Source organism: Aptenodytes patagonicus, chromosome 22, assembly GCF_965638725.1.
Source record: "Aptenodytes patagonicus chromosome 22, bAptPat1.pri.cur, whole genome shotgun sequence".
In the NCBI taxonomy this organism is placed as follows: domain Eukaryota; kingdom Metazoa; phylum Chordata; class Aves; order Sphenisciformes; family Spheniscidae; genus Aptenodytes; species Aptenodytes patagonicus.
This window is the reverse complement of record NC_134970.1, coordinates 4756091-4768142: the sequence shown is the minus strand read 5'-3', so window position 1 is coordinate 4768142 and position 12052 is coordinate 4756091. Positions and strand designations below refer to the sequence as shown.

Here is a 12052-nt window from a genome sequence, read left to right as displayed (position 1 = left end):
CTTGCATAGGTGATGCTCCTGGGGTATCGGTCGGGGATGCTCCTGGCCTCAAAACGGCTCAGCCTGTGCTGGGGGAGCGATGTCATGCTGCAGGGTCCAGCCAGGGACTCTCATGTACCCAACAGGTCTCTGTGCTGCAGAGACCAGGAGGAGCCTTCGGTCTCGCCCCCTGCGGCGTCCCCATCTCTTGGGTGGGTGTCCCAGATGAGGGTGGGAAGGGGTTAACGGTGCCCGGATTTGCCCCACTCCCCTCTCAGGGCGCATTTGGGTCTGAGCCTGGTGCCTCGATGCACCCCTCAAGGGTTAACCCCGGCTTGGGCTATTCAAACACCTCCAGCTGAGGTAAGCACCCAGCTTGTTTGTTCAGGTAAATAAGGAAGGAATTAGATATAATGGGCAAAGGAGGCATTCGCTGAGCACCTTGCACTCAGCTGCCGGCTTCCCCCTCGCATACCTCGGCACGGCTGCCAGCTGGCTTCATCCCTCTGCCGCCCTCGGAGCCCCTCAGCGTGCCCTGTCCTCATCCCCATCCCGCTGGTGCCTGCCGAGAGCCGATGCGGCTCAGCCTGGCCGCCCTGCCGCTGCGGGGCCGGCGTTGAGCCAGGCAGGGTGCTGCTGGCCACCCTCCCTGTCGGTGCCGGGACACCCCGTTTCGGGCCATGCCCGCCCCGGCCGCTGTGCTGAGCGCCACGGGGATGGCTCTTCCCACCCTACGCTGGGACCCATGCCGTTTCTGAGCTGCCCACGCACCCTCAAGGTAAGCCCCACGCCGCTGCCGTGACCCTCCCCAGCTGCCCAATGCTCCACCAGCACCCACCAGCACCCACCTTCCTTCCGTCCTGGGGCTCCTACAGCCCTTTTGGCACCGATTCCGGGCAGACACGGTGCCGTCCCGTGTGAGCATCCCGTCCCACGGTTCCTTGCACCTCCAGGTGCCGTTAGGGCTAAACAGGGACAGGTTGTTCCCCCGTGTGAGGTTCCTGGCACTTCTTGGGATGGTGTCACCCAAAATAAAATGGGATTTGCTAACTTTGTGTCTTCGCAACCCCCTCCTGCTCGGGTGGGATGGGAGCCAGGGCTCCTGGGGCCGGCTCCTCCCGAGCCCACCCGGTAGCAGCAGGGACACTGAGGGTCCCGTAGCCCCTGTGCCTGGCGGGAGACAGGGGACGCTGTGCTTTGGGCCACTGTGTGACCGATAAGCAGCTGGGGCCCTTTATAGAGCATCCCAGGTCCTGGGCGGCCATCAAGGAGCTGCCAGCTCAGGGGTGTCTCTATAAAGTGCTTTGAACCCCTTTACCAGACCTGCACTGTCTCGGTGCTGCTCTGCTTTTCTGCTGGGTATTTTTTTTTTGTCAGTGCTAAAGGCACATTGGCTCTAGGTTTGATTTTTATGGTTCTGCTCGGTTAGTGAAACACAAACGCCGCTCGGCTGCCAAATCTCCCACAATACGGGCTTTCTCATGGGCAGGGAGCTCGCGGGGGAGGAAGGTGCTGCTATAAATAGGGGCTCCCTGGCCCTGCATGGGGAACACCAAGCTCTGCTGCTCACCTGGGGGACACCGAGCACCGGGGCTTTACTCAGGCCACCGGTGGCTTGTGCCCGTCCCCCGCCCCCCCCCGCTGCTGTTTGCCTCCCTGCACCGATGGAGAGGGCAGCCTGACCCGGGGTGTGGGGACCTGTGCGGACGCTCGGTCCCTGCGCCAGCACCCATGCAGGTAATGGCAGGAGGAGCCGGGGGGGGGCCTTGGTGGTGTTGGAGAAAGCTGGAGGGGAGCTGGGGGTCCAGGACCCCCAGGATGGGCTGCATCCCTCCTGTGCATACACCCAACATGAGCCCTGGGCTTGCCCTGGCCCCAACCCCATCACTAAGCAGGGTACCAGAGTAAGACCCCCCCAGGCTGTCACATCCCCAGCCGTCTGAGCGCCGTCCCAAGCCCCTGCCCCGCTGCGGGGTGATTTTGGTCAATCCCTCCTCCCTCCACCCAGACATAAAAGGGGTGCGTGGCACAGGCGGGCAGGGTTTGGCAGCCGGAAGGGACGTGGCACAGCCCGCGTGGTGAGGCTGGCAGGGTGGGTGGGACGCGCTGGCAGGACCCCAAATTACCGGCAGCCTCTGAGCACCCGGGTGTCTGCTGCAGCCCTGGCTCGTGCAGGAACCCCAGGTCCCTTCGCCTGCTTAATCGGGGCCCCATAAAACGGCTCGTGTCTCCTCCTGGCCGGCAGCCATCTGGCAGAGCCAACAGGCTCCATCACCTCTCCGTGCCTCGGTGTGGTTGTCCTCGGGGTGTGCACTGTGGCGTGGGCTGGCCCCTCTTTGGGGACCGAGGTGGAGGGCTGAGCCCGGGGAGGTGGCTGGGGCAAGAGGTGCTGAGTCAGGCCAGAAAACAGGGAAAAACCACCCTGATCGCAGCCCTAGATGGGCTTTTGGGCAAAGAGGGGATTGCTGAGTCCCTGGGGTCCCGGTCCTCTCCCATCCCTGGGGTCCCAGCTGTGCGGAGGCATGCGGGGCGGGCAAAGCTGAAAGAGTCGGTTAAAGACAAATCCCACTGCCTGGGGGGGCTGTTCTGGGCAGTCTGGGACAGCTCTGGATCCCGCACGGCTCGGGTTCCTTCCCCTGATGGCACAACGCATCCCTGTCCCCATCCCCATCCCGCTGCCTGGGGGCTGGAGGTGACCCCGGAGCCTGGCCCACCGCCCTGGCCGCTCCCGAGCCTGGCTGCCCAGGAAGGGCTTTCGGAAGTGCCTGGGGATTTGGGAGACATCCTGGGTGCCGCGGGCAGCACCTCCTCCCGCAGCGGGCCAACCTCCGCCGGTCCCACGGGGCTTCCTGAGCCGTGCTCCAGCACAACCTGTTTAACCGCAGATTTAATTTTAATTAACAGACCCATTGTTTGAGGGTGGTGGTTGGGTGGATTTCTTTTTTTTTTTTTTTTTTATTGCTCCCAAGGGCTGATCCCAGCTCTCCCCTGTCACTGGTGCCCGTGTTGCTACCCCGAGTAATGGTGGGTTGCGTTTGCCAGGAGAGCTCGGGGTGATACAGGAGGTCCTTGTCCCCATCCTCACCCCCCTCAGCTGCGGCATCCACTGCTTCCCTGGGCTCTGGATGGGGCTGAGTCCCTGCAGCCCAGTGGAACTGAGCCGTGACCTGACACCACCCAAAAACCCTGGGCTTGCCGCTGGCCCTGCTGCCCCCGGGCTTTCTGCTCGAAGGGAACGTCTGGGTTTGTTTTCTCAGCTGCTGTTGGAGCCGTTTGGGGCCAGGCTGTCACGGTGCCCCTTGGCAGCAGCCGCTGCCTTTTCCTCCTCACCCTGCTCCGCGCTGCAGCGGGGAATGAGCCCTCGCGCCGGCAGCTCAGCCCTTTGCCGCAGCATCCCCGCGGTGCCGGCGAGAGCGGGGAGCAGGGGCGCCTCGCCCCCGTCCCAGCTGGTCAGGGTGTCCTCTCCATATCCGTGGGTAGCACTGGGGACTGATGCAGTGTCACTCATCGTTTTGGGGCTCGGGGATGGCAGGTACCTCCCGGCTGTGCCCCAGTGGCAGAGCTTTGTTGTGGGCACGGAGAAACACCTGGGGGACTCGATGGCTCCATCCCGGTTTGGGGTCTGCTCCGCTGCTGCTCCGCGCCAGAGCCTTGCCTGCCCGTGACGGGGTTGCAGGCAGCACCGGTGCCTGGGGAGGGCTGGGCGAGGGTGCCGGGGCAGGGGCGGGTGTCCTGCAGGCAGCACCCCACTCTGCCTGGCACCCCAGGCACGGCACCTCTCTCACTTGGAGCCTCTCCGTGGGCTGCTGAGCCCCTGGTGCCGCATCTTGGCCCCTGTGTGCCCACAGAGGCAAAACCTCAGGGGCCTGGTGGGCTTTTATATCTTGGTGGCTGCTGTTTAAAGTGCTGTAAAAGCCAATTCCCTGATCGCTTCCCCTCTTGCCTGGAGTGGCGGGATGAGCACTATGCTGCGTTGGTGTGGCTTTGCCGCAGGCGAGCTCTGGTGTGAAGCCCATGGGACTGGGGGCCACGCTCACCGCCGGCAGCGTGCACAAGCCGGTGAGTGTTTCCCCGGGCTGATGCAATTACCAGCGCAGCCCCATTTAGCTCGGGCAGGGAACATGAAGGTTTTTGGTGTGCTGTGCGGGTCAGTGCTCCCCGTGAGCATCTCGGTGTGCCAGGGGCTGCTCCTCCAGCTCTCCTTTTCCAGGGAAAAGCAAAAGAGGGAGAGGAGAGGGAAACGGCTGCCCAAAGCGGCTTCTTAGAGCAAACAGGTCCCCACCCAGCCCGGCCGCCTGCATGCCAGAGCGGGAGAAAGTCAAACAAAGGCCCCCGCCCTGAGAGTACAGCACCGTTTGGCGGGTGATTGCTCAGGTTTTTGGGGCCACTTGCCCAAGGGATCAGGTCCTTCTGGTCCTGACTGGGAGGAGGAGGACGGGATGGGGATGAGGATGGGGATGGGGCCATCCATCCCGCCGCGTGCCCAGGGATGGCTCCGCAGCCCTGCTCCTCCACGTGTCTGGCTGGCGGCTGCGGGAGCGAAGCCTGGCGGGGGCGGAATGGGCGGAAGGTGCACCACGACCCCAGAGCACCCTGGAGGCCTTGGGGACGAGACCCCCGTCCCCTCCCCAGAAAGCCCCTGCAGCTGGTGCTGTGCAGCGGGCTGGAGCCATGCAAGCTGTTACCGCTTCCCTTTTGTGCCGGGAGCAGCGTGAGGCTGGATTTAAGGCTGATCTGCTAAAGCTCTTCTTTTAATCCAGAGCAAATCAAGGAGAGGTTTGGAAGCCGGCGCCATCTCTCAGGGAAACTGGGCGGTGGGGGCAGCTCGGTGGCACAGGCACCTCTTCTACCTCCTCCTCCTCGTGCTACCGCAACCCCTCGGGGACATGGGCTCCAGCATCTGAACCCGCGCCCCCTCCCCGGGTCCCCGTGGGGCCAGGCTGGCACGGGTGCTCTTTGGGCAGCCACGGTTCCTCCATGCATCTTTCCAAGGTTTTTTGGGCTTTGCCAAGGGTAAAATGATGGGTAGAGCTTCCTCATGGTGCAGGTGACGCAGAGCCTCAAAACCCATACTTCTGGGAGCTTTAAAATCCCCAGCGAGTGCGTTAAACTCATCCCCCACCAGTGCCGCTGCGGTTAACAGGGCCATGGCACGTGGCTATTAATGATGTTTAATTAACGCCTCGGGAGCAGAGCCGGGCCCAGCAGCGTGGAGCTGAGCAGCGTTTGGCACGGCAGAGCTGCGGGGAGGGTGACGCGCCGTTCTGGGCGCTCGGTCGCTAGCGTCCCTCCTACGCCAAGCAGCCGGCTGCTCGGCTCCCCGCTCTCAAGGGCCACGCTCTGCCCGGAGGAACCCGATGGTGTATTTTCCCCTTTAGTCTTTTAAACCTTTTTTCCCCCCCAGACGGCATTTAGAGCAAACAGGGACCCCTTTCCTTGGCCGCTGTGTCCCATTCCCCTTTGGGGACTGCCTTGTTTCTTTTGCGGGGGCTTTGGGCTTGGTTCAGGCTTTGCAAGCTCCTCGGTTCAGGCTTTGCAAGCTCCTTTTTTATTGCAGGCTCCATTGCAAAAGCTGCTACTTTTTCTGCTTTTAAATAACCTATTTGGAGTGGGGTTTTTTTTTTCTTTTTCTAAAAAGCAATGCCGGAGGCAGGCAAGGAGCTCGGCGGTGCCCTGGCCATGCCTGTCACCAGCCTCTCCCCTGGCAGGGGCTTTCTCTTCCCAAAGCCTCAGGATGGCTCTTGGGGAGGTTTCTCCACGGATGGAGCCATTCCCTGGTGTTGCCATGGAAATTCAGCAGGCTCATCCTCTTCTCGGTGGCCTCCAGGACTCCCCGCGTACCGGAGACAGATGGGGACAGGCTGGTTTTGGGTAGTTTTTCTTGCAAGAGAGTAAAAGGAAAGTTCTTGTCCGGGGGTTGGCAGCAGCGGCCGAGAGCTGGGTGCTGTGGTGCTGGGCTCGGTCCCCGGCCCAGGAGAGCCGGGTTTGGGTGCCATCGCTGCTGGGGCATCCTCGGGTGAAAGCAGCAGGTGATGTTGTCCATGCACAGAAACGTGCCTGTGTGGTTTAGGCATCCCGCAGCCCTTGATGCCCGTGGGCCGCCCTGCATAGGTGCCTTGGAGCCCCTCCAGCGTGCACTGCTGCCTCCTGGAAGGGTGCTCAGCCCCAGCTGGGACTGAAAGGCTGCCAACCCGGTGTGCAGTTCGGGGGAAGACCCTAAAAGCCCGCGGTGCTTGGGACCTACTCGCTCCCCGGGCTCCTTCTCCCTGCTGGCTGCTGCGGCTGGTCCTCCCAAAATCAGGACAGCCCCCCCAGCCCCATGGCTGACCCCGAGCCTGCATTCATCCGGGGGCTCACAGGACACCGTGGGTCTCTTTGGAGGTTTTTTCCCCTCTAACAGGCTTAGTTCCTCCCTTTGTGCCTGGCCGCTGGGCGGGAAGGCAGGAATCGGTGCCGGGGTGAGCCTCTCCTCTCCTCCTCTCCCGGCAGGTTTGGAGCCGGCGCTGAGCGGAGGGATGGGCAGTGCCAGCCCCAGGCTGACTGCTCTGCCCCACAGCCGTCTCGCCCGGCCAGACGTTGCCCTGCTGCCCCCCCCGCGGGACCCCGACACCCGGAGCTGGGGCTGCCCGGATAGCCCCAGCCCCCCCGCCACCCCCGAGCAGCCCCTGCCTGCTTTCTGCCTGCACTACTTCGACATGCTCTACTCGGAGGACGTCGCCTGGGCCACCAAGGGCATGGGGGAACCGTCGCAAAGCAATGCCCAAGGGGGGCGAGGGGAGGCGCAGAAGGAGCCGGAGCAATGTCCCATCATCGACAGCCAGGGCTTGGGGCTGGGGGCCGAGGGGGACCTGCAGGCCAGCCTGCACCTGGAGGAGCACTCGCTGGAGCAGGTGCAGAGCATGGTGGTGGGCGAAGTGCTGAAGGACATCGAGACAGCCTGCAAGCTCCTCAACATCGCCGCAGGTGGGTGCCCCCACAGCCCTCCCCGGGGGTCTGCGGGCAGGGTCGGTCCCGCCACGGGGTGCAGCGAGGGAGGGATGGGCCGGTGCAGCACAGCACAAGGCTGTGCTGCAGCTCGGGGGTTTGCAACCAGGTGCTGGGGTTTGGGGGAGCACGGCTGCTGCCTGGCTCCCCCAGGGCATCGCTCCAGGGCAGGGCTGTTTGCTAACGCCCAGGGATGCCAGCAAAATACCCCTCTGGCCTCGCTGGCTTGGAGTTAAGCTGAGGCAGGGGTTAGCAGAGCTTTACGCAGAGCCCTGTGCTGGGTGTGGGGTGCCAGTGTGACCCAGCCAGTGCCACGGATCCAGAGAGGTGCAGGGACACAGCGACCCGATGCTGAGCCTGTCCCTTCCCCTGAGCTGGGGGTGTCTTCTCTTCCCAGGGCATCATTATCGAGGCACCTTTCAGCCTTGCACACCTCTTGGGGAGGGTGTGCGGTAGCAAGGAGCAGACAGCGGGACTTTTATTATCCTTTTCTCTATCCCGTTTTCCCTGGGACGTTAGGAATGGGCAGATGAGCATGTAGGGTTGGGGACAGCCTGGAGCCAGCTGATGTTGCCTGAGCTGCACGTGGGGTTGGGTGCGAGGGGAGCAGGACAGCCCAGGACCGAGCTCCCTGGGGTATTGCTGCCATTGGGCATCGCTGGGGTATTCTCCTCGGGGCATGACTGCCGTGACACAAGCAGTCTTGGGATGTGCTTAGGCTTATGCAAGCTCTGCCACCCACTCCCTTGAAGCATTTGGTGTCACCCGGGATGGTGCAGGGAGCAAGTGGGGCTCCAAAAGGCTGGATGAGGCTTCCCAAAGCGAAGGAGGCGGCAAGGGGACAGTCTTGTCCCCAGGGACCAGGGCAGGCTGGGAGCGGGGTGCTCCCACCCTGGTGGGTGATGCTGCAGCGGGGCAGGAGGGGCCAGGTTCCCGGGACCGCTGTGGGGTGAGCTGAGTTTCCCCGGGGCTTTGCCCGGGCTGTCGCTTGCCGTGCTCACCCTCTGCCTCCAGACCCCGCGGACTGGAGCCCCGGCAACGTGCAGAAGTGGATCCTGTGGACAGAGCACCAGTACCGGCTGCCGCAGATCGGGAAGTCCTTCCAGGAGCTGTCGGGAAAGGACCTGTGTGCCATGTCCGAGGAGCAGTTCTGCCAGCGCTCGCCCACCTGCGGTGACATCCTGCACGCCCACCTCGACATCTGGAAGTCTGGTAGGTGCCAAGGACCGGGAGGGAGCTGGGGAGGGTGGGTGATGCTGTGCAGTAGGAGATGCCCCTCTGACCACCCGCTCCTCCCTTCCAGCCGCCTGGATGAAGGAAAAAGTCTCCCCGGGAGATGTGAGATACTGCGGTGAGTTCTGCACGGGCTCAGCTCCACTGGCCTCGCTTCTGCCTCAGAGAGGTCCAGGGTATTTGAGAGGTCGTTCCCTGCTTAATTGCAATTATCTGATGCATTGGAGCGGCTGCTGCAGCAGTATCCATGTGGTTGCACTCCCTCTGCCCTGGAGCAGCCCCTGGGCTGTCTGCAAGGTGCAGCGAAGGGGAAATAGCCACGAGACCCTCGCTGGCCCTGTCCCGCACCCCGTGCATCCCTGCGGGGCTGCACAAGGGCAGGACCGAGCTGTTTTCCCCGCTCCAAGATGGGGAGGAGAAAGCGGTGCTTCCAGACCCAGTGCCTGGACTGAGTCTCCAGAGACCCACAGGCATCAAGCCGGGATTTCCCGGACGAGGACTCGTGCGGGTCCCTGGGGCAGTGCAAAGCAGAGAGGTCTCTCCCCACCTCCATCTCACCCATCCCTTCCCGCGGCAGGAGGTGATGCCAGCTGGGCGGACAGCGAGGTGGACTCATCCTGCGCCGGCCAACCCATCCACCTCTGGCAGTTCCTCAAAGAGCTGCTGCTGAAACCCCACAACTACGGCCGCTTCATCCGCTGGCTCAACAAGGAGAAAGGTGGGTGGGTGCTCCGGCAGCCCCGGGGCGGGTGCTGAGGGGGCAGGCGAGGCTGTAACCCCCCCCCGTGCCCCGCTCTCCTCCCAGGCATCTTCAAGATCGAGGACTCTGCGCAAGTGGCCCGTCTGTGGGGCATCCGGAAGAACCGCCCAGCCATGAACTACGACAAGCTGAGCCGCTCCATCCGGCAGTATTACAAGAAAGGCATCATCCGGAAACCCGACATCTCCCAGCGCCTCGTCTACCAGTTTGTCCACCCGGTCTGAGCGGCGGCGGCGGGACAGGCTGAGCCCCGGGAGGGACAGGGGACCTTCGCCACCTCTCTCTGCCTCCCAGCCACAGAAACCATCTTCCAGCGCTAAGGACTGCGGCTGGGGTGCCAAGAGGCTCACCCCCCCCCAGAACCTGCTGGCAACGGACTGTGGGACCCCCCTCACCCCCCAGCCTCGGAGGGGAGGGATGAGCCCCCAGCTAAGGGACCACCACCAATGTGCCCTGGTGCGGGGCAAGGAGTGTGCAGAGCCCTCGTTTCCCGCGAGCACTCCCAGGGGAGGGTGGGCACAGAATTTGGGGCCGTCGGAGGAGACGTGGGGTTGCTTGGGGTGAGATAAAGGCAGAGGAATCTGTGGCTGTCGCAGGGCTCCCCACAACCTTGGTGCCCTTTGGTAGGGATTGAAGGTAGGAGAGTGGCTGGGGTCACCCAGGGGAGGAGCTGGGGGATGCAGGAGTCCTGCCCCCAGGTCTCTTGCCCCCCGGCACGTTGTCCTCTCACCCCGCAGCCCCAGGGCACCGTCAGGACACAGGGGCGAAGGGCACATCCCAGCAGGAGACCTCAATATCCCCGTGGCATCACCCCCCAGGGCTGCTCTCGGGGGGACGCAACACCATCGGGGCCGCACTCCCCTCCAGCCAGATCCTGTCCCCATGCCACCACCGGCCCGGCTGTGGGACCGGCTGCCCTCGGTGCCCATCAGGAGTGACCCTGTGCGCTGCAGCGGGGCTGCTCTGGATTTACCCCAACAAACAAACAACCCCTAACCCTGGCCCTCAGCCCTGTTTGGGGTGGGGGGCAGCGTGGCGGGGGGCTCTGCCCTCTGCTGCACCTCAACCCTCAGCTGCAAAGAAAGGGGCTGCCTGAATTTTGGGGGGGACGGCGGCTAGGCTCATCCCTCCCTCCTCCCCTCCCTCCTGGGTGCTGGCTGCGGGTGGCTTCGCCCCGGCCATTGTTCAGGGAGGACAAAGCCTGGGCATGAGCCGGGACAATGGCACCCACGGGGACAATGGCACCCGCAGGGACAAGGGCACCCACAGCTGCCCTTGGCTGGGCCTGCGCTGACCCGACCCGCGCAGGAGCAGCCTGGCACCAGCAGCACCACAGCACCCAGGGATGCTGCCGGCCAAGGGAGCTGGGTGCTGGGTAGCTGTGCCCTGGGGACCACAGGCATTCCCTCCGGACGGGTGCATCCCCACTTCGCTTCCCGCTCTGGGACACTCTCGGCTTCTCCCCTCCGCAGGGATTTGGGGCTGAAAATGGGGGTTTTGCAAAGGGAGCGGCTGTAAAACGCGGGCGCGGGGCCGTGCACGCCGGGGCATCCCTGCAGGCGTGAGGGGTCCCCTGAGCCGGCTCCCCCATCCTTGGGCGGGGGGACACCCAGAGCTCCCCGAAGCCCCCAGGTCCTTGGTCCTGGCACAAGGCTCTTCCCTTGATTTGGATTTTATTTGGACTGCCTGATTCCCGAGTTTGGGAAAAGGGAGACGGCAGCTTTGCCATTTCCCTCTGGACAGTAAATCTGAAACACAACCCACCGAGCCCGGACTGGGACGGAAAACTGGGGATTGCTTAAACTGCACATTTCACGAGAGTCTAAGTTACCCGGCGATGTTGATCTTTTATATTATAATTTTTTTATTTGTTTATTTGCTTTTTGGTTTTGGCTGCCAGCAAGTTGTGGTTTAGGTTCAAATGACGAGGGTAGACGGGTGGCCCGGGTACCCATGAGATACTTTGTGGGAGGAAAGGAAAAAAAACACCTGGTTGTTGGTCTTTTGTTTTTAACTTAAAATAGCTGCCTGTAACAGCTCCTGCCGCCTTCTTTTTGTTCTGCCCGTTTCGTACTGTTTACACGGCAGAGGAGCGGACGCGCTTCGGCCAGCCTTGCAGGCATCCCGGCTGGAGGGATGGAGGGCGGCTGGAGGGAGAAGAGGAGCAGGGGAAGGAGGAAAACTGCCTTGGCCTCTGGAAAAGGGGAGGGGAAAGAAAAAAAAAAAAAGAAATGGGGAAAAAAAAGCAAAATGTGTCTTGTGATTTCCTGCGTGCGACCGCTGCTCCCGCAGCCGGCACGGGGAGCAGCGGGGGGACAGGCTGGGGGTGCCAGTGCCCCAAATCTCGTGTCCCTCTCGCAGGTCCTTTGGCAGGGTGGGCGAAGGCACACGGGGGGGTTTGCACGTCCCTGCGGGGAAGGTGGGACGGAAGGGGGTTAAACGGCGAGGAAAGCTGCTGCCAGCTGGGGAGGGTGCGCCCGGGGACACGATGTCCCCAGGGACGAGGGGGACCTGACCCAGCAGATGCCCACTGCAGCGGGATGGGCAGCCAGAGCCGCAGGGCTCACAGCCGGGGTTTCCCCCAAACCTCTTGCAGTTCCAGCCTTTAAATAAGGGCAAATAAATCCCTTTTCTCTGCCCTCTCCCCATCGGGAGCCCAGGGAGTGCCCCCCCACGCCCCGGCAGGTTCCGCTCCCTCCACCCTGTCCCCCTTGGCCGCTGCCCTCTCCTGGGGCTACCCCGGCTCTCCGGGGAGGGGAGAGGGGTGGGTGACCTGCAAATCATTTTTCCCAAGGTTTCAAGGCTCGTAGGGAGCCCAGGAGGCTCTATCCCCTCTTGATCCCATCAACTTGCTGCGCCGGGGCTTTCCCATCTCCCCCTGCCCAAGATAGGGGGGAGCGCTGGGTCGGGGGCCGCTGCTTTTGCTGGAGCTGGGAATGGCCCCCAAAAACTGCTGTATCTTGAATCCCCCCGTGGGCTTCACAAGGCTTTGCCTGGCAGGTTGGCATGGGGGTCCCCCAAAGGCAGTGGCTGCTGCCCCCCCTCCTGCAGCCCCCTTGTCCCCCAGGACCCCAGCAAGGCATCTGAGCCCCCCCC

General features: G+C 63.3%; 1 protein-coding gene across 1 annotated transcript; it reads left to right on the top strand.

Moving 5' to 3' along the window:
• The first annotated feature begins 737 nt into the window (after window positions 1–737).
• On the top strand, window positions 738–9927 carry SPDEF (SAM pointed domain containing ETS transcription factor). The gene is made up of 6 exons (XM_076357966.1): window positions 738–757; window positions 6469–6942; window positions 7978–8175; window positions 8267–8314; window positions 8774–8914; window positions 9002–9927. The coding sequence occupies exons 2-6, from the start codon at window positions 6495–6497 to the stop codon at window positions 9178–9180; spliced, it is 1014 nt and encodes a 337-aa protein (XP_076214081.1). The 5' UTR covers window positions 738–757; window positions 6469–6494; the 3' UTR covers window positions 9181–9927.
• The last annotated feature ends 2125 nt before the right edge of the window (window positions 9928–12052 follow it).